The following is a 22259-nucleotide window of genomic DNA, read 5'->3' as shown; positions in this document are numbered from 1 at the left end:
TTTTCTGAGCTTCCTGGATCTGTGGTTGGTGTCTAACATTTATTTGTGGGAAATTCTTAGTCATTCTTGTTTCCACTATTTCTTCTGTTCCTTTCTTTCTTTTTCTGGTATTCCATTTTGTGTAGGATACACCTGTCGTGGTTATTCCATGGTCCATGGATATTCTGTTCTGCTTTTCAGTCTTTGTTTTCTTTGCTTTTCAGTTTGGGAGGTCTCTATAAATATATCCTCAGGCTCAGAGACTTTCCTCAGACACGTGTAACCTATTAATAAGTCCATCAAGGCATCCTTCATTTCTGTCACAGTGTTCTGATCTCCAGCATTTCTTTTTGGTTCTTTCTTAGGACTTTCATCTGTCTGCTTACATCTCCCACCTGTTCTTGAATGTTGTCTACTTCCTCCATTAGAGCCCTTAACATATTAGTGATTGTTGTTTTAAATTCCTGGTCTAATTGTTCCAACATTCCTGCCACATCTGACTTGGCATCCTTGTTCTGGATTCTGGATCCTTGTTCAGTCTCTTCAAGCTATATCTTTTTTCCTTTAGTAGGCCTGGTAATTTTTTTCTTGATAGCTGGATGTGATGTGCTAGGTAAAAGGAGCTGCTGTAAATTGGTGTTTGGTGAGGCAGTGATGAAGCAGAGGGCAGGATAAGTGCCATCTGGTCCTCTGATTAGGTCTAGTCTTTTAGCAAGCCTATGCCTCTAGGCTGTGAACTTCGCAGGCTCTTCTCAGCAAGCCCTACTCCTACCTGAGGTGGGACAGGATGGCTGAAGTGGCTGGGGTTGGGTTGTCCCCCTTGCTCAGGTCAGTTCGGCTCTGATAAAACCCCAGCAGGTTAGGCTTTGGCTTAGTTGCCCACGGAGGGCAGAGTGCTCTAGGGTGTTTCAAAACAATTCTTTTGTTCCCCAGTTTCAGAAGCACAGGGGTATTTTTCTTTGATATTTACTTGTGAGAACCTGGTTGAGGTCCTGGAGCTAAAACTCACAAAAGTGTGGAGGGCCCCATAACGAGATCCCCTGGAGTCTTGAACTGTTACTCAGACTTGTCCACTCTTGTCCACCAGCTTTTCCTACCCCAGCCCTAGTTCCCTGGGAGATCTGTACTCATATGTCTCTGCTCGGGTGAGCCACGACACTCTGTATTTGCCTGTCTGCCCCTCCTATACCTAGATCCCAGAGCTAGTTGGACCCAAAGGAGCTGGAAAAAAAATTCTTTCAGAGTTCTGAAAAGTGTCGACGACTCTGTCTCCTTTAGAGCCTGACAAGATACAAAACCTGCATTGCCGGCCTCAGAACTCCACAGCCATTGCCTGTTCTTGGATCCCTCCCGATTCTGACTTTGATGGTTATAGTATTGAATGCCGGAAAATGGACACCCAAGAAGTTGAGTTTTCTAGAAAGCTGGAGAAAGAAAAATCTCTGCTCAACATCATGATGCTAGTGCCCCATAAGAGATACCTTGTATCCATCAAAGTGCAGTCGGCCGGCATGACCAGCGAGGTGGTTGAAGACAGCACTATTACAATGATAGACCGTAAGTGTTCCTGGAGGTGTGCATGGAGCCTCCTGTCACTGAGTGAAGGGGCTGTGCACCTTTCTCTAACACATCCATCACCGTTATTCACTTGCATACAGTTCACTTTTGCATAAGCCTATCTGATTGCTACTTGGGGAGGAGGACTTAAAAGGCTCCATGAAATAGAAACATTTTTCTGGGTAAAGTACCCAGATAGCAAACAAGTTAGATGATCTTAAAGTACCTGAATGAGTTAGTATTTAAATAGAACACTTTGCCTCACATAGTTAGAGCTATAATGGAGCTCTTAAGCAATTTGAAGCCACAACTTCAGGAAATTCTGCTGAAGAGCTGCCTCTTTCATTATGTTTAATGTGCCACTGGCAAATCACTTCCTCTGCCTGGTTTCCTTCAGGAGAGGGGGAAGAGTTTCTTGATTACAGTATTCAACATAGGCACACGCTCACACACACAGTCTGATGCAAGAGAGTAGAATCCTTCATTTCACTAACTGTTGTTTATGCTGTGAAGGTAGAGTTGTGACCCCTCTTGGTTCCTTCCCCACCTCTTTTTCCAGGCCCCCCTCCTCCACCCCCACACATTCGTGTGAATGAAAAAGATGTGCTAATTAGCAAATCTTCCATCAACTTTACTGTCAACTGCAGCTGGTTCAGCGACACCAATGGAGCTGTGAAATACTTCACAGTGGTGGTGAGAGAGGCTGATGGTAAGTTACCATGAGTTAACTCCACTCTGAGACACAGAATTGCTTTCTCAAAGGTCATGTGGGCGATCTTTCTGTAACAAGGTTTCAAGAAACTTAAGTAGAAAATGTTCCTCTCCATCAGCCTTATCTCTGCTGGATACAGGGAGATGTAAGAAAAAGCTGCTCAAAGGCTCTTTGGGCAGTAAAGCCTATTATCCTCTGGGTTTAATTATTAAATGGAAGGATAATAGCAACCACAATGATAATAACAATAACCATCATTTATTGAGCCCTTGCTGTGTGCCATGCACTATAGGAAGTACACTGCATGTAATGCCTTATTCAGTCCTCTTCACTGCTGGGTCAGTCTCATTCACTACTCTTTTGTTCTGCCATTAAACACTAATATGCCTCAACTGTCTTCACTTCTCCCTGTCCCAATACCTCATCTGATCATACACTTGCAAACCACCCACCAAGTCACAAAAATAACCAAAAGCTTAGAAGAAAAAGATGTTCATGAGAAACATTTTTCCCTTCTCCACTGAATTTTGAATTGTATGTTTCATTCTCTGGTTTTCTAAATTATTCAATACCTACCTAATTCCTACAGATAAGACAAAGCCTAGGGAATAGTTATCACGACATCCCATACAACCACTGAGTATGAGCTTTCAAGCTTATTAAATCAGCATTTGTCAAACCACTTGTAAGAGCGTTGCATTTGGGGCACACCTGTCCATGTATGTATGTGCCATTGAGGTCTTGTGTGTTATTTCTCCAAAAGGGATGCTTTTGACTGGAATGACATTAATATAGTTTACCTTTCTTATATATCTTTATACTGTTTAAGGTGCTGTATGAGGTTCTTAAGCATCCCTGATAATTGTGACCCATTTGTGGGTAAGGGGGGAACTTGAAACCTGACAAACTCTGAGGCAGTTTCTGGGCTCACAGGTATTTTAGGCTCACATATCTAACAGTCTGTGTGCTTCCACAGTTTATTTAATTGTACTAAATCTGGTTATGGACAATTAATTAAATAATTTCAAGGGTCAGCAGTATGTCCCAGATTTCCTCATACCACATAATTGAAGATAAATTGGTGAACTGTGGAAAGACTTTAGACTTCATTAGACTGCAATGAAGACAGTGTTTTACTACATGCATGTAAGATAGTAAGCAAAAAAGTCACACCCCAGAAAGTAGCCTTGCGTTCCCCAGCCAGATAGGTTTCTATTATTCATGTCCATGGAGATGGGCTGCGATTTCCAGGTTATCTAAGATAACAATCCATCTCTCATAAATGCCATTTATAGTGTATATATACTCATGCTAAAGACAACATTCCTTTTTAACTACTGCCAACAAAATATTTCTAAGGCCCACTTATGAGCAAATCTTATTAAACAAGAGTCCGGGATGCTATGATAAACCCCCATTACACCACTCCTTGAAGCTCACTGTAAATAGCATCTGATCGCTATAGTATTTTATCTTCCTACTTATGCTTTTCTCTAGCCAACATCAAAACTGGTTTGCAGTGCCAAGACACACAACAGGCTGGGTGGACAGAGGAAGAGTTCTGGGAAGTGCTCTGAGTAAGGGGCCAAATTTGGACGAGGATTAAACTGTACTCAAGATAACAGAGAGCCACACACAGAGCAATGAGCAAACTGGGCATGGCATGTGGAGCGCCCCTTGTGGGATGACTGCTCTGGCCTAGGACATGATTTCTCTTATCTGTTTCCTATTTCCCAGGTCATAGGGGTTTCCTTATTAGCTCAACTACAATGGTTATTGGCAGAGAGTTTATCAAGTGGGCTGACTCACAGTGGGAGTTGGCCAACACTCTGGAGTTGTGAGACATGCTATCATTTAATGCAATGAGCTACCCTCATTTTATTTCCTAGGAAAATGATGAGCTATATGTGCATGTTTGTATCTGTGTGTGTATTTTATAGACATAGTATTTATTTTTATGTATTTTAGAAAAAGTGAATTAAAAATTATTAGGAGAATTTTACATCATCCTTTGAGATCACAGAATCTGTACTTTGGAAATGGCCAGAGATAACGGATGAGGAGGCAGCCGTAGAAACCTAATTTTAAATCATTGAAATCACTTAAGTCACAAGAAAGGCAGCCTTTAACTGTGGGTTTTCTCCTCCAGGCAGTGATGAGCTGAAGCCAGAACAACAGCACCCTCTCCCTTCCTACCTGGAATACAGGCAGAATGCTTCCATTCGGGTGTATCAGACTAATTATTTTGCCAGCAAATGTGCCGAAAATCCTGACAGCAACTCCAAGAGTTTTAACATTAACCTTGGAGCAGAGATGGAGAGCCTAGGTGGAAAATGCGATCCCACTCAGCAAAAATTCTGTGATGGACCACTGAAGCCACACACTGCCTACAGGTTAGATGTATTACCACTGTTTTGCTAGAAGGGACATGCTGCGTTACTTGGCACTCAGCTGTCTGAGCATCTGATGCATGTGAGCTTCTGCAGATTAATAACCTATGTTACTTACAAGAGTACTCTGCATTTTCCTGGGTAATTTATAAAAGCTGGATTCCTGTCTCCACTTGCAGGTAATGTGTTTAAAGGGACTTCATCAATATGCAAAAGCTCTAGTACATTAATGGAAAAATTGAAGGTTTTTAATAGATTGTTCCTTCTTCTTTTTTTTTTTTTTTTTGAGACCGAGTTTTTGCTCTTGTTACCCAGGCTGGAGTGCAGTGGCACCATCTCAGCTGACTGCAGCCTCTGCCTCCTGGGTTCAAGCAGTTCTGCCTCAGCCTCTCCAGTAGCTGGGATTACAAGTACGCACCACCATGCCTGGCTAATTTTTGTATTTTTAGTAGAGACAAGGTTTCACCGTGTTGGCCAGGCTGGTCTCCAACTCCTGATCTGAAGTGATCCTCCTGCCTCAGCCTCCCAAGCTGGGATTACAAGTGTGAGCCACCATGCCTGGCCCTTCTACAACTTTTTAAAATATGAGTCCAATGCTTTACCTTGCTCATTATTGTGAAAATGTCCAAATAAAAAGACTGAGTTTAGGAAGATCTAAACAATGTGAAGTTATGTCATCTGCTTATACTGCAAACTGAAATTATACTCCCTTGTTTACCTTCTAAGGCATGTAAAGATGGAAGTGCTCTTTGGGCCAGACAGACCTCTGGAATGCAGAGGAGGCCCCTGAATGAATGGGGACACCCTATTTTCCCCACTGAGATGACAAATGAAAAGAAGCAGCTATTTGGCTTTGGCTTCAGGAAACATTACTGCAGCCACTAGGCTCTTCTGCCCTAGGAACTGGCGGTGCTCTTGCTCTGCACTAAGTTTTCAGAAATTAGGTACATATAGCATCCTAATCAGCATCCTCAAGAGAAAGGTAACCAAGGCTACTGTGTAGGATATAGAGCTACAGACATCCAAGATTATTACTTCTGCAGAGGATGTACCTTCTGTGTTGGGTGTTGGAAGAGCTGATATGTAACCAATAAGGCAGTAAATTAGGTTTTCCATGGGCCATGGTCCATCTGGTTCATTGACGCTGAGGTCTTATTGATTCTCACATATTTGGAGTATCACTCCTAGGTCTCAGTAAAAAGAAAACTCTCCTGCCAGTTCCAAAAGGAGACTATGACATAGCATCACACCCGAGAAAGTTCTTAGCCCTGCCTCACATCAAAAAAGGCAGACAGATGTTTTTCCTGAAACAAAACACTCAGTTTTGGCAGGACCTCTGTATAGCTACCTTTGCCCAGGACTCACCAGATACTTGCTGCTGCCTCCCAGGCAAGGTCAGCGCCTCCAGATTAAACACACACAAACTTTCTAGTGATATTTATTTCAAAAAGAGACCATATGAGCCTACCTAAAGGAAATGAGATTTCAGAAGAACAAAAGAGAAACATGAAAGATCAGAAAACCAGGATTTATCAGTTTCTATAAGAATCAAGAAATGCAGCAGGCATGGTGGCTCACGACTGTAATCTCAACACTTTAGGAGGCCAAGGTGGGCGGATCACTTAAGATCAGGAGTTCGAGACCAGCATGGCCAACATGGTGGAAACCCTGTCTCTACTAAAAATACAAAAATTAGCCTGGCCTGGTGGCGCATGCCTATAATCCCAGCTACTTGGGAGGCTGAGGCAGGAGAATCACTTGAACCCTGGAGGTGGAAGTTGCAGTGAGCTGAGATCATGCCACTGCACTCCAGCTTGAGTGACAGGGCAAGCAAGACTGTCTCAAAAAAAAAAAAAAAAAAAAAAAAAAAAAGAATTAAGAGATGCCTCAGCTCCTTGGTTACCTGGGCTCAAGGAAACTTGAGCAAAAATCACCTAAGGACTATTTTCTCTTTTTGAGTTGGAAAATTGAGGCTGATTTTGTTTGTTTACTTATGGAGATGGAAGAGGTGAAGATAACTCATTACTAAATTTCAAAGAGAGAGAGAATAAGAAGCTGTAAAAAAATGTATGTCCAGACCAGAGCCCAGCAATCTCCCAGCACCCATAGTAGCAGTGGAGGTCTTTGGAAGAGCCCCTGCATTTGAGTTCCAGCTCTGCCACTTTTTAACTGTGTAACGTTGTAAGCAGCGTTTCAGTTCCCTAACCCTCACCTTCCTCACCTGCAAAGCACCATAAAGTTGTCCTGAGCAGTAGTCCTGAGTATGTGGCACATCAAACCTAGCCATGTCCCTTCTAGACATGGCTTAAGGTTTTCCTATTCACTTACAAGAGCAAGTGCAGATTCCAGTCCAGGGCACACTAAGCCCGGTTTTCTCCTGCCTGCCTCACCAGCTTTGTCTCCAACCATATTTGCTCCAAGTACCCAGGGCTCTCTTGCTACTCCTCACTCCTTGGAGTTTCCTGAATGTGACATGGTTCCTTTATATGGCTGAGCCTTTGCATCTTTCACTCTCTTTTCACAATCTTTTCACTTTCAGATGCTTTCCACTCTTATCTGGCTGGCAAATTCTCCATACACTTCAAAAGCCAGCTCAACCCTCAGCCACCCACACTATCCTGTGAACCCACAGCTGGGCGGTTGGGTGCACCATGAGCTCCACATCCACATCCACAGCACACCCTCCATTCCTCCAATCCTACATTGACCAGAGGCTTTTAACCTTTTATTGAATTACCTGCCCTCTTCACTAGCCTGCAAGAGCTCACAGTCCAACAAGGGAGACAGATGTGTCATTGGTTACAAAACAATATGGCAAGTACTTGGCACAAAAGACATGCTTGTGAATTGTTTATGAACAAATATGGGAATGAGCCAAGACGCTCTATGGAAGTAATGCATTCGTGTTATGGCTTCATCATCTCTGTGTATTTACTCGTTTTCCAGAACACAGCTTTCCTATATTTCTCCAATATATATGTTTAGTTCAATCCTATTAAAAGCATGCTGGACAGATAATGCCTGATGATAGGAGGTATAGTCTCCTAAAGCACATCAGAGAACCACATGCGAATCAGTCTCTTGAGTGGTGCCTGCTGAACTCAGGCCATCAGAATTCTGCCTGTCTCAAGACGATCATTACCACGGTGACCCTCCTTGTTGTTAGGCATCCTTTTATCCAAAGGGAATAGGTGGACAGGAAATAGCATGGAAAAAGAAAAATTAGGGTTGAGAAGAAATGGGAAATGCCAGGTTTAGCTGATACGCAAGTTTATTGTGTCAACGGATATAATGTGTTTTATTCATTGTTGGGTTCCTGTTATTCATATGTATTATTCCATTGTTCCATATGGAAAGAGAAAGGGCAGATCATTATGAGGAGAGAGAGTTGGAAGGTTAGCAAAGTGCTGGTTTGGTTTTGTTTTTATTCTAAATAGAAAAGCAGTGTGACCATAGACAGATGGTCAGCTTCTCCTGACCTCATTTTCTTGAAATGAGGGAAATTGAATCACATGATCTCTAACTTTCTGTTATAGAACTCTGATTCTGGACACATTTAAAGTGGAAAAAATTCTATCTGATATTTGTTCATTAAAATAGTGTCTTATTCATGTTATTGTGTCATATTCATAATTATCTTGCTATAATATATTCAGCATATGTTTTATTGCCTTCTCTGGGAGTAGGTGTTGTTGGATGGTAAGTAAATAAGGTGGAGCCACTGCCTTCAAGGAGCTTACAATGTGGGGAGAGAAAGAAGTCACGTCTGTAAAATAGAGGCAGAAATGTTGAAGGATATAAGGAATAAAGGAAAATAAATGCTGTGAAGGTTCAGAAGGCTTCTCAAAGGATGTATTAAAACACAGGAATTAAAATATAGGAAAGGATTTAGGAATATGCAGATAGGGACAGAAGGAGATTCAATGTGGAAGGAATAGTGGGAGTCAAAGTGTGGAGGTTTAAATATACAAATTGTTTAGAGAAGAACAAACAGTCCAGTTTCAAACAGAGAGTGAGTAAAAAGGAGTACACAGGGATGATAGGACGGGACAGGATTGTGGGTGGGCGCTAAGTGCTGGGCTGGCGGAAGTAGTTGTTATTTCATTTTTGGAAACGTTTTAAGAGTGCCTGATGACCCATTGATTTTAAGCTGGACTTATGCTAGGTCATTATCTCCTTCCTAAAAGTCCTTACTTATCTGCATCCATTCAGTACTTTGTGTTTACACCTGTGACTTCAGAGCAGAACATGTCAAGGTTGTTAGTAGCCAACGCTTTCATTTGACAGATGAGGCATAAAAAACTTTAGGGACATTTCAACTAACCAGCAATGGAGTAAGAGAGAGATCTAGACCCCAGATCTTCTTGTTCCTAGCCTAGCCTCTTTTTACCATCCTTCCTACAAAAGTTGTGTGGGGTGGGTGTATGTGTGTGTGTGAGAGAGAGAGAGAGAGAGAGAGAGAGAGAGAGAGAAAAGCAGTGGGGGACGGATGGGGTGCAGTGACATGATCTCAGCTCACTGCAACTTCCACTTTTTGGATTCAAGCGATTCTCGTGCCTTGGCATCCCCAGTAGCTGGGACTACAGGCAGGCATCACCACACCTGGCTAATTTTTGTATTTTTAGTAGAGATGGGGTTTCACTACGTTAGCCAGGCTGGTCTCAAATTCTTGGCCTGATGTGATCTGCCTGCCTCGGCCTCCCAAAGTGCTGGGATTACAGGCATGAGCCACTGTGCCCAGCCAGAAGTCACTGCTTTTAACCAAAAATTAAGCCATGAGGAAATAAGAAAAGAGAGTCTGCACTAGAACCAGAAATATGAAGTTCAGTTTTCTTTCATCATCTTTCTGTGTGATCTTGGGGAAGACATGAACTCTCTCCTAGCCTCAGGTTCCAAGCCTCTGAAGTAATATAATAAGCTTCCTTATTATATTGGAGAGGCTGAACATGATCAAACAGAGCCATGTTTGAAAAAGTCCTTCTGGCTAGGTGCAATGGCTCATACCTGTAATCCCAACAATTTGGGAAGTCAAGGCAGGCAGATCGCTTGAGCCCAGGAATACGAGACCAGCCTGGGCAACGTGGTAAAACCCCATCTCTACTAAAAATACAAAAATTAGCTGGGTGTGGTAGTGTACACCTGTAATCCCAGCTGCTCAGGAGGCTGGGGTTGGAGGATCACTTGAGCTCGGGACATGGAGGTTGCAGTGAGCCTTGATTGTGCCACTGCACTCCAACCTGATGATAGAGCAAGACCCTGTCTCCAAAAAAAAAAAAAAAGAAAAGAAAAGAGAAAAAAGTCTTTCCACACTTATAAATAAGAAACTCTTATCAGAGACACTCAATTTTTAAACGTATAATAAATTAGCAACACACTTGCCAAGGCATTGGTATTTTAGTGGTTAGCAGAGCTTGCCTTCCAAAATTAGCAACACACATCATCTCCTCACCTTCCCCTTTAATGTGTGGTGACTGCTGGTGACACTTTGTGGACATTTCTCAGTATACTTCCATTGACAGCCCGTTATTCTTGAAAGAACACCTTTTTACTTGGAATGTGTCTTTTGGAGATGAAAATTATAGATGTGATTTACCAATATCATCTTGATGTTCATTTTTGAGGATTACACTCAGATCTGGGCATGGGTTAGGAGGAGAGGAAGCAGGGTCAGAACTATTTTCCCTGGCCTAGTACTGCTTCAGCATTATCACAGCACATGCCCAGATACCTTTGGGTTCAAGAAGTATAGACTTTTTTAAAAAAAAGAAAGAGGAGTACTTCTGGTCACTTTCTTAGAACTGAAAATAACACTAGTGAAAGTTTTCCCATGTAAACCAAGCCTAATTCTCTATCCGTACGATTAGAGAATCTTCACAACAGGAGGGACTCAAGAAGTCACGCAAGCCAGTCTTTAGCATAGTGCAGTGATGCCCTCCTGTATCTTCCCTGGGACTGGTTCTCCTCCAGCCTCTATCTGAATCTCACCCCCATCCTCCCGCCCCCAGTGACTGGGAGCTCACAACCTAGGAGGTAGCTCATATTCTACTGTTAGAAAACAACTTAATGTTCCTAACCTCCTCCTTCCTTGTGACTTCAGCCTACTAAGCCTAATTCTACTTTCAAGAAGAAAAATAGCCATATTACTTTCCTCTTCTACATGGCAACCTTCCTTAAATCTGAAGCTAACTATATGATGTCCCTTGAAGTCTTCTCTATCATTGTTCAGGTCAACCACCTCAAATGATCTCTAATTCATCCTAAAATAGGCCCCCAGAAATTGAGTGCAGCCCTCTAGGCTGGCCTGACTTGTGCAGAGAGCACAGGACTTAGGTCCTATGATGGGGAATCACAGGCTTCTCTTTCAAGGAGAGGTTATAAATCTGTTGTGTTTGTAGCTGCGTCTTGCTTGTTTATTGAATTTAGGACCAGCTGATTTTCAGGCACTGTCCCACATAGACACGTGGACAGCCACCTCAGCAACTCTTCTGCCCAGGTGACTGGAATAACTCGTGTCAGCTGGATAGTTCCAAATCCATGCCTCACTGTCCCTCTAAATCCAGTATATTCCAAGAAAAGCATATCCTCCTTCACCAATCCCTCTCCTTATTTTTTTTTTTTTTAAGACAGAGTCTTGCTATGTCACCCAGGCTGGAGTGCAATAGTACAGTCTTGGCTCACTGCAGCCTCGGCTCACTGCAGCCTCCACCCCACAAGTTCAAGCAATTCTCCTGCCTCAGCCTCCCAGGTAGCTGAGATTACAAGTGCCCACCACCACGCTGGGCTAATTTTTGTATTTTTGGTAGAGATGAGGTTTTCCCATGTTGGCCAGGCTGGTCTCGAACTCATAACCTCAGGTGATCTGCCTGTCTTGGCTTCCCAAAGCACTCAGATTACAGGCGTGAGCCACCGTGCCAGGCCTCTCTCCTCATTTCCATCAATGATGTCACTATTCTCCTGAATGACGTGAGCTCAAGTCGCAGGCCATCCTTGATTCCTCCCTGCTCCTCTTCTGTCTGGGCCACACCTAGATCCTCCTCTGAGTGCCTTTGACAGTCTTCTTTCCATTCTTATTGCCAGGTCTCCTAGCCAGGGCCCTGTGTCCTTGGCCTGATTATCACAGCAGTCTCTTCATTGAGCTTTCTGCTCCCAGCCACCTCACCTCCTATGCCCACACACACAGTTTCCTCCAAATTCTACTATTCCTCATTTGCCATTGTATGTACACTTTCTTTGTTTGCTGTTTGCCTTATTCCTTTGTATTTTGTCTTTCACGTTTCCAAGACTAGTGACCACACATCTCTTTGTAACTTCGACCGTTTATAAAGAAGGCCCTTAACAAATATTTCTTGACAATCAATATGATATTAGAATATTTTTAGATAAAATGATATTTTAAAAATAGTGCTAAAAGATGAGGAGATATGTAAGTTAAAATAGCATTAATAATGTTGATACTTGGGCCACCTGACTGCTCTAATGGGCATCTCAGAATTAATTCCCCCACAACTAATCTATCTAGATCTTTCAAACCCCCCAATCTACTTCTCCATAGTTTTCCCTCATGTTAGTAAATGATGCTTCCATTCTTCCCGTCGTTCCCCAGCCAGGACATGTGGGATCATCCATACTCTGTATTCGTCAGCAAATCTTTTAGTTTTCCTTCAGTACATCCAGCACTTCTCACTCACTGCCTCCATCACTGCCATTCTGAATAAAGCAGTCCCACGTGCTCGATTCCCATTGCTTTCCTTACCCTTCCTTACTCCGCTCTTTTCTTTTTCATAGCACACGTCTCATCTGATTTATTGAATTTGTGTGTTTATTGTCTGACTTCCTCCATGAGAATGTAAATTCTGGAATGGCAGGGACTTGGTTTTGTTCCTTGCAAAGTCCCAGGTCCTAGAGCAGTGATTGGCATGTGGCAGGGGCTCAATAAATATTTATGAATAAATTGATGAATGAATGCATGAACCCAGGTCTGTCTGATTCCATAACTCATATTCTACCCTGCTACACATTGATCAGGTACCATCCTGCTTCTCCTTGAACACATTTTTCAACTACTGTGCTCAGCAACTAATTTATATTTAAATAAATTGGTTTTCTTTTCAGAATCAGCATTCGAGCTTTTACACAGCTCTTTGATGAGGACCTGAAGGAATTCATAAAGCCACTCTATTCAGACACATTTTTTTCTTTACCCATCACTACTGAGTCAGGTAAGGCTAACCTTTACATCATGTTCTGCCAACTGCCATGTCACCTACAGGAGCCTCTAATGGGGAGATATTGGCTGATGCTGGGGGAACGTTTATTTTCACTTGGAACTTAATCTTTATGTGACCAAAACTTGAGGTGGATTAAAGGGATCACACAACTTCTCTAGAAGAATGGATTGAAAGGGGATTAATCTAAAAAGAAGGTGGAAATACAGTATTATTTTTAATTAAAAATGAATTATTTTCTGAAAAGTGAATGAAAACCACTAAAATCAAGAGTTTTCACAGCCCAAAATATAAGTTAGTACAAAAGGCTTTCAGTTAAAAGTGAGAATGTTTATATGCTTATACACAGAAATGCTCAGGAAAACAGACTAAAAGAAAAACATCAAATATTAATGATATGTATCTCAAAGTAGTGGAATGACAGGTGATTTTTCTTCCTTTTGCTTGCTACGTGTTGGCTTTGTACTGTTGAAAGCTGTAAATGTAAAAGACTATACGTAACAATTTCTTTTTTTTTTTTTTTTTTTTTTTTTGAGACAGAGTCTCACTCTGTCACCAGGCACCAGGCTGGAATGCAGTGGTACAATCTCGGCTCACTGCAACCTCCACCTCCCGGGTTCAGGCAGTTCTTCTGCCTCAGCCTCCTGAGTAACTGGGACTACAGGCACACACCACCACGCCCAGCTAATTTTTGTATTTTTAGTAGAGTTGGGGTTTCACCATATTGGTCAGGATGGTCTCGATCTCTTGACCTCATGATCCGCCCACCTCGGCCTCCCAAAGTGCTGGGATTACAGGCTTGAGCCGCCACCGCACCTGGCCTATACGTAACAATTTCTAAAAGAGTATATTAGAGGTAAAGTCTAAGTAATAACAGAGGCTAGTACTTCTCTATGGAGACACAGTTTTAAGCATTTTACATAGAATAACTCGTCCAACTCTCATGGCAATCTTCTGAGGTAGATGCTATTATCATCCCCATTTTAAAGATGAGGACATGAGGCACCAAGAGATTAAGTAACTTGCCCAAGATGGTACAGCTGAAACTCTGGCACTTTCTGCCAGGGCATACAACCTCTGCACTGCCCTGTCTCTGAATACTTCCGCCAGGCTGAGAATAGCATCATTTCATCACCTTCTTTCTCAACACCATCGTCTGCGTAGCCTTCTCCTATAGCCCGTGTTCTGCAATGCTTGATCTCTGGGTCTGCGAAGTTCTTTACAGCTAAAACCGTCTCTCATGCTGCATGACAAGAGATGACTCAGCCTCACAAACATTCCAATCAATTTATGCCAAATACAGGGATAATCTCCCACTTTTCAAGCCAAAGGGGGATGAGAATATAGTTAAGCGGATTTAGATGTCTTTGTTTATAATTTAATGTACGGACTTTGTAAACACAATTTTCTTTTCTGAAATATCGTTACATGACAAAAATTGCATGTAGTCCAGTATAGGAAGACAGTAAACATATATTCCAAAAAAGATGTTAACCACATTCAAGGATGATTGTGTTGATTTGATGAGTCTTGAAAAGCAACATGGAAGGAACAAATCTAAGGTCTTAAAATGCAACTTCCAAAATGGACTACTTCATAGACCTAAATTTAAGGGGTAACACAGTAACACTTTTACAAGAAAATATAGGTGTAAATCTTTGTAACTTTGGATTTGAAAATAGCTTTTTAGCTATGACACCAAAAACATAAGCTACAAAAGAAAAAATAATTTGGATTTAATCTAAATTTAAACTTTTGTGTTTCAAAGGACACTACCAAGAAAGTAAAAAAGACAACCTACAGAATTGGGAGAAAATATTTACAAATCACATATCTGATAAGGGCTGAGTGTCTAGCATATAGAAAACTCTTACCTCACAATTTAATAACAACACAAATTACACTGTGTGTGTGTGCGTGTGTGTGTGTGTGTGTGTGTGTGTGTGTGTGTGTATATGATGGAGTCTCGCTCTGTCGCCCAGGCTGGAGTGCAGTGACATCATCTCAGCTCACTGCAACCTCTGCCTCCCAGATTTAAGCAATTCTTCTGCTTCAGCCTCCCCAGTAGCTAGGATTACAGACACATGCCACCATACCCAGCTAATTTTTGTATTTTTGGTAGAGATGGAGTTTCACCATGTTGGCCAGGCTGATCTCAAACTCCTGACCTTGTGATCCACCTGCCTTGGTCTCCCAAAGTGCTGGGATTACAGGTGTGAGCCACCACACTAAGCCAAATTACACAATATTTAAATGGGCAAAGGCTCTGAATAGACATTTCTCCAAAGAAGATGTACAATTGGCCAGTAAGCACATGAAAAGCTGCTTAATATTGTTAGTCATTAGGGAAATGCAAATCAAAACCACAAGAAGGTACCACTTCACACCCAGTAGCATGGCTGTAATCAAAAAGACAGTAACAAGAGTTAGTGAGGATATGAAGAAATCAGAACCTTCCATACACTGCTTATGAAAATGTAAAATGGTATCGCTGCTTTGAAAAAGTTTATAGAAATATTAAACTCAGAGTTACCATACGACCCAGCTTTTGACTCCTCATTATATACCCAGGAGAAATGAAAACATGTCCACACAGAAACTTGTAGGTGAATGTTCATAGCAGCATTATTCATAATAGCCAAAAAGTAGAAACAATCTAAATGTCCATTGATGGATGAATGGATAAACAAAATGTGATATATACATGCAATGAACTATTATTCAACCATAAAAAGGAATGAAATCTTGGTATATGCTATAACATGGATAAACCTTGAAAACATTATGCTAGGCTGAGTGCGATGCCTCAGGCCTGTAATCCCAGCACTTTGGGAGGCCGAGGCAGGTGGATCACAAGTTCAGGAGTTTGTGACCAGCCTGACCAACATAGTGAAACCCTGTCTCTGCTAAAAATGCAAAAATTAGCCAGCCATGCTGGCATGCACCTGTAATCCCAGCTAACTACACAGGAGGCTGAGGCAGGAGAATCACTTGAACCTGGAAGGCAGAGGTTGCAGTGAGCCAAGATCATGTCACTGCACTCCAGCCTGGGTGACAGAGCGAGACTCTGTCTCAAAAAAAGAAAGAAAAGAAAACATTATACTAAATGAAAAGAGCCAGTCACAAAAGATTGCGGATTTATGATTTAATTTCTATGAAATGTCTAGAATAGGCAAATCCACAAACACAGAAAGTAGATTAGTAGTTGCCAGAGATCTCGGGGAGGAGGAATGGGGCTGACTGCTGTAGGTATGCAGTTTCTTCTGAGGGTGATGAAAATGTTTTAAAATTGATTGTGGTGACATTTGCAAAACTCTGTGACTATACTAAAGACCATTGAATTGTACAGTTTAGATGGGTGAATTGCATGCTATGTGAATTATATTTCAATAAAGCTATTTTTAAAATGAGGCCACTCTTACCACTTCATAAACTCCCCGTGGCAGTATCATACCAGATAATAAAAATAAGACTTTGTTAAAATAGTTCCAAGCAATCCACTGGATTTTCCAAAGCCCCAGTGCTGTGTAATATGTTTTATATAAATGAAATTGCATTTTTATCTTGGTGGCAAACTTACAGCCTTTATTTTAGGTGCCCCAAGCTTTACATGTAAGCACAAAGTCCAAAATTCCTCTATAAGCTAGACACCATTAACTTCAAAAGTGCACAGCGGCATCTGGCCTCACTGCTACAGGGTGGGAGCCAGCCTTTCATCTTTTTAGGTGCATACTTATAGCCTTTGGAAAGTAAGTGGCTCATTGTGGGCATCATTTGAATTCTACTTGTAATAACATTACTTGGGAGTTATGGCTTTATTGCTTTCTTACTGGTTCCCTAGCACTAATTTTCCCATCTGGATGTGTTGTTTCTATCTGGATTATTGTAGAGCCCTTGTTTGGAGCTATTGAAGGCGTGAGTGCCGGTCTGTTTTTGATTGGCATGCTAGTGGCTGTTGTTGCTGTATTGATCTGCAGACAGAAAGTGAGGTAAGTACAAAGATCCTTCTGGTGATTGGACCCACAACTTGAAAAATGCAACTGAAAATTCCCATAGGCTGAAAAGTAAGGAGGGAAAATAATTTAATTTTTCCAGGTTAAATTGTCACTGTTTTCTCAATAAGAATGAAGTCAAACTCTAAAGCCATGTCTCACTTTTCTCAGCATTTTTTTTTTTTTTTGAGATGTAGTCTCGCTCTGTCACCCAGGCTGGAGTGCAGTGGCATGATCTTGTCTCACTGCAACCTCCACCTCCCAGGTTCAAGTGATTCTCCTGCCTCAGCCTCCAAAGTAGCTGGGATTACTGGTACGTGCCAACATGCCTGGCTAATTTTTTAAAATATTTTTAGTAGAGATGGGGTTTCATCATGTTGGCCAGGCTGGTCTCGAACTCCTGACCTCATGCTCCACTCACCTCAGCCTCCCAAAGCGCTGGGATTACAGACTTGAGCCACCACACCCGGCCTTCTCAGCTCTTTTATATCCCATTGATGAATGTGGCCCTTACCAAATGACTGAGAGGCAATTTATAGCTTTATTTGAAGACAAAGTGACTCTTTTTGCACAGGAAAAAAAAAAAAATGTGTGTGTGGTTCATATCCTCATGAAGACAGAGATGTTTGCAAATTGTATGCCCAAGTGCTTTTCTGCAATATCCTGAAAAGTGTGGTTGACATCACCATTTTGTAGTTCGTATCTTCCATCCTAATTTAAGATGGGACCAAAAAGAACCAAATAGCATGTGGCCCCAATGTCGTGCCTTCTTCTCTTAGTGAATTTTTTTTTTCTTAATTTGGCACATGTTACTCTTTCTTGAAGTCGTGTCTGGCATCTGAAATTTACTGGGGTTTTTTTTTTTTTTTTTTTTTTTTAGCAAAGTTTTATTGAGAATGTGGGAAGTGATTATAACTTGTAGCCAAAAACTAGGAGACAGACCTTCAGTTTTTGCAGAGATCTGTTTCTGGGTGGGAATGATCTACTTTATTCTCTTTCCTTTCCCTTCCTCAGAGAGATGTTGGCTGAGTGCAAATCTATGTGAATACTGAAAAAATCCTTATTTGTACAAACATGTACAGCCTTACCATAAATGGAAAAATTTGTTCAACCCAAGTATCATAATTGAAATAAAAGTTCTCTCCCTTATGTTTCAGCCATGGTGGAGAAAGACCCTCTGCCCGTCTGAGCATTCGTAGGGATCGACCATTATCTGTTCACTTAAACCTGGGCCAGAAAGGGTAAGCACCACATTTGCCTTCATATAATTTATTGAAAGATGGTATTATGTGAGATTGGCTAACAAAGTCTTCTTTTGGCTTCCCTTCACAGTAACCGGAAAACATCCTGGTAAGAGAACACATTAATTATTTTATTATCTGCCTTTGAAACATGCGTCTGAATGGTTATGGGACTTTCCCTATTCTGCAGTAACTCTCTTTTCTTTTTCGTTTTTAATTACAGTCCAATAAAAATAAATCAGTTTGAAGGACATTTCATGAAGCTGCAGGCTGACTCCAACTACCTTCTATCCAAGGAATACGAGGTACAACTCAGGCAGAATGAAGCTTCAGCATCCCTAGTTCTCAGCAGAATTTCCCTCCTAACGTTTACTGTGTAATCATAGGCTGATTGGACTCAGAAGTTAGGAGGCTGCTTAGAATCTCAGCTGAGTACTCTTTTATGCCGAAAGTATGCCCTGAACAATGTACCATCTAATCTCAGAGGCCAGCTTGAGTTCCAGAATAACACAGCATAGCAAGGGCTACCTGGATCAGACAGTAATGAAGAATTACCAAATCTCAAATGCAGACATAATGCTGTCAATTATCCAGACTAGCCATTTGCTTGGCTGGGAGAGACTGTGGTTTGGCAAAAAGCACCTAGCTTTTGGATTTGATTCTTGGGTTTGCCACTTGGGTGACCTGGGGCACATCCGTTATCCTGTCTGAGCCTCACTTGTAAAACAGTGAGAACACCTCCCTTGTGGGGCTGTTGTGGGGATCAGAGCTAATGCGTGTTGAATACTAGGCATTCACAAACGGTAGCTAGTGGATATGTTTTCATATTGTATATCTCCAGGACTGTATGATACGCTTTATTCTATTTATAGTCTCCACTTACAAACTTATTTTTGACCTAACAGGAGTTAAAAGATGTGGGTCGAAACCAGTCATGTGACATTGCACTCTTGCCAGAGAATAGAGGGAAAAATCGATACAACAATATATTGCCCTGTAAGTTCTGTGTCAAAATTTGTAATGCTGTCTTCCTCTAGCCATTTCTGCATTTTTCTCCAAAAACGAAATGGGGCTAATGATATATAATATAGCTGGATATGGACACTCTCAAGCTCTGAATGACTTTAATAAGAAATAACTTGTATATTTCTGCACTTCCCTCTAGAGGGATAATAGCCAGTTTAAATTCTGATTATGAAAGGCCTCTTACGCTGTCGACCTTTCCCCATGTGGTCCTACTGCTTCTCTTTGCAGGCTAAGAACAGTAATGAGGTTAACAGCAAGGGCTCTAACATAAGCAGACGTGGGTTTGCTTAGCAAAGTCTTCCTTAACAATTTCTGCTTAAATTTCCCTACCCTATTGGGTAAAGCAATAGAAGGCAGGTTTTCTGGACTGCATTCATTCCAGCAGTGAAAGGGAGCTGGCCACTCCACCAGGCAAATGTGGCAATGTTACAAAGGGAAGCACAGATGGAGCTTCACGTTGTCTCCTGTGTCTGAGTGGTTACAGGCCACCTGTGCAACCTTGGGCAACTTAGTTATCCTGTCTGAGCCTCATCTGCAAAATGGAGATAAGATCACCTCCCATCTGGGGCTACTGTGGGGATCAGAACTAAGGCACATCACACACATTACATCAACTATAGAAAAATCACCCCAAGATTCAGCTGCAAATCTCTCCTTCCAGATGATGCCTCGCGAGTGAAGCTGTCTAATGTAGACGATGATCCTTGCTCTGACTACATCAACGCCAGCTACATCCCTGTAAGTGAACTACCAGGCCACAGTGTTCAGGATGAGGCTTTGGTGGGTGGCAACACTGGAGATGCCACTCCTGCATGTTCCCACTATTCTTAGGTCTGGAAATGCTTGTAGATTTCACAGGAGCATGTCTGAATGCCATTTAAAAAAAAAAATGGGGTATCCAATTCAGTTCCTGCTAAGCCACATTTTTCACAATGGCTATAGTCAAATGAAATTATAATGAGCCCAGGATGCATTTTCATAGGTCATCTACTCTCTGCAGTCCTTAACCAAGATGAGAGCTTCCTAAGGAAGATGGACCTCCCCTGCTAAAGCTGCCTAGCTAGAGAAGTTGATCCCATGTTATTTGGACTCTTCACAACCACAGACACAACTCAAAGGTTATGTCAAATCTTTGGGCTCTGGTTTTGCTTAGCATCTTGCCACCTTCCTATAGCACACTGCGGTGGAAAAAGCTTTAAGGTCAAGCAAACCTAGGTTTGAATCCCACTTCTGCCCTTTGTTGACTCTGTGACCTTGGGCACATTATATCACTTTTTTGGGCCTCCATTTTCTTTTCCAAACACTGAGGATAATCAGATTTACTCCAAGCAATTATCCATTCACTCAGTAAACACTTAGAATTAAGTGCTAACTGTAAGTCAAACACTGAGCTGTTTATAGGCATGGGATAAGATGGAATCCTGACCCTAAAGAAGCTGTCAGAAAAGAGTTTAGGCAAGAAAAGGCAATACCATGAGAAACCTGCCACAGCAGTGCCTCTCCTCCATTGAAAGACATCTGCATCATCTGGGGTCTTGTGCAAAGGCAGATTCTGATCCAGCAGGGCTGAGGCAGGGCCTGGGAATCTGCATTTCTAACAAGCCTCTGTGTGATTCCAGTGCTGCTGGTCTGAGAACCACACTCAGTAGCAAGAGGCTAGAGGTTGCCATGGGGCATCTAGGAGGAGAATATCCCTCAGCAGAGATAAAGGTAAAGGAAGGCTCAGCAGAGCAGGCTCCATGCTGAGGATAAGTTAAGGATTCATCAGATGAGAGGCAGTGTTTTGGTGGGGAGGGTTTGGGTGGCAATGGCAGAGGTGACCTAATGTGGAGACCCTGAGGAGAGGCAGAGAGGAGCTTTGACTAGAATTGACAAGGAATTGCTGTCATTGCTGTAGTGCAGAAGGAGTAGATGAAAATGTCCAGCTCAGGCTGGGCGCGGTGGCTCAAGCCTGTAATCCCTGCACTTTGGGAGGCTGAGGCAGGCGGATCATGAGGTCAAGAGATCGAGACCATGGTGAAACCCCGTCTCTACTAAAAAATACAAAAATTAGCTGGGTGTGGTGGTGCACACCTATGGTCCCAGCTACTTAGGATGCTGAGGCAGGAGAATTGCTTGAGCCCGGGAAGCAGAGGTTGCAGTGAGCCGAGATCGCGCCACTGCACTCCAGCCTGGCAACAGAGCGAGACGCTGTCTCAAAAAAAAAAAAAAAAAATCCAGCTGTTGGATTATGGTTTGGATTAAGTCAGTCTGACCCAAGACACATTAGATGCTCAGTCAACAGAGGTTTATCTTCCCATGCAAGACATGTCTTACCAAAATATTCTAAAATTATCCAAAATGAGTAAAACTCTTCTACGTTAAATAGGGAAAGAGCCTGATCACAGCCCTTCAAACAATCTACACAAATACCCGCCCTCCCCCTCCACACACACATAATTGAGGGTGAAGTGTTTTCTAGATCGTTTCCTGAGCCCCCCCTTTCAGAATAGACCCAGGCTAGTAAAAGGGAATGTGGCTCTTAACAGTTCAACATTCTGACCTTTGTCCTTCCTGCTCCCAAACCTTGACACTTGTGTTAGTATCTTTTTCTGAAGTCAGGGACTTGGCAGAGACCTCCCTGTCATCTAATCTGAAGAACTCTTTGTTTATAGTTCTGAAGAGGCCCATTGTTTCCAACTCTCCATATTGTAAATTCATTTGCAGGGCAACAACTTCAGAAGAGAATACATCGTCACTCAGGGACCGCTTCCTGGGACCAAGGATGACTTCTGGAAAATGGTGTGGGAACAAAACGTTCACAACATCGTCATGGTGACCCAGTGTGTTGAGAAGGGCCGAGTGAGTAAACAGCCCTCCTGACATCCAAGCTTTGCTTTCTGCCACCTGGATAGAATTCTGCCCCACCATCCAAGTGAAACCCCGCAAAACCAAGTAGGGATCATGTGGGAACATTGTTAGAGTCTTTTGAACAGAGTGGCTTAAATCACTAATAGTAAACCCAGGTGATGCCTGATTCTGGGTCTGAAGTGCCAGTCAAAGCTGTTTCCATTTGAGGACTGGGATTTTCAGCAATGCCCATTACACCAAAAAATTACCTGGCCCTGGCCACTTGGCTACTCCATCTTCAGTGTATG

At 42.2% G+C, this 22259-nt stretch overlaps 1 protein-coding gene across 3 annotated transcripts in view; it reads left to right on the top strand.

Moving 5' to 3' along the window:
• PTPRB (protein tyrosine phosphatase receptor type B) overlaps window positions 1-22259 on the top strand; it is a 119014-nt gene that overhangs the window by 83158 nt on the left and 13597 nt on the right. For 2 of the 3 annotated variants that reach the window (XM_032295666.1, XM_032295665.1), the window contains 11 exons: window positions 1258-1536; window positions 2096-2245; window positions 4398-4641; window positions 12751-12857; window positions 16753-16852; window positions 18013-18096; window positions 18188-18205; window positions 18320-18401; window positions 19002-19092; window positions 19784-19860; window positions 21829-21963. In XM_032295666.1, the coding sequence (XP_032151557.1) occupies window positions 1258-1536; window positions 2096-2245; window positions 4398-4641; window positions 12751-12857; window positions 16753-16852; window positions 18013-18096; window positions 18188-18205; window positions 18320-18401; window positions 19002-19092; window positions 19784-19860; window positions 21829-21963 (1367 nt within the window). Of the gene's footprint in view, window positions 1-1257; window positions 1537-2095; window positions 2246-4397; window positions 4642-12750; window positions 12858-16752; window positions 16853-18012; window positions 18097-18187; window positions 18206-18319; window positions 18402-19001; window positions 19093-19783; window positions 19861-20104; window positions 21081-21828; window positions 21964-22259 lie in introns of those variants that run through there. The other variant, XM_032295667.1, reaches the window with a different exon arrangement.

This window comes from Sapajus apella, unplaced genomic scaffold (assembly GCF_009761245.1).
Source record: "Sapajus apella isolate SASKATOON/1434 unplaced genomic scaffold, GSC_monkey_1.0 scaffold2, whole genome shotgun sequence".
NCBI classification, from domain to species: Eukaryota; Metazoa; Chordata; class Mammalia; order Primates; family Cebidae; genus Sapajus; species Sapajus apella.
This window is presented reverse-complemented; position numbering and strand designations above follow the sequence as displayed.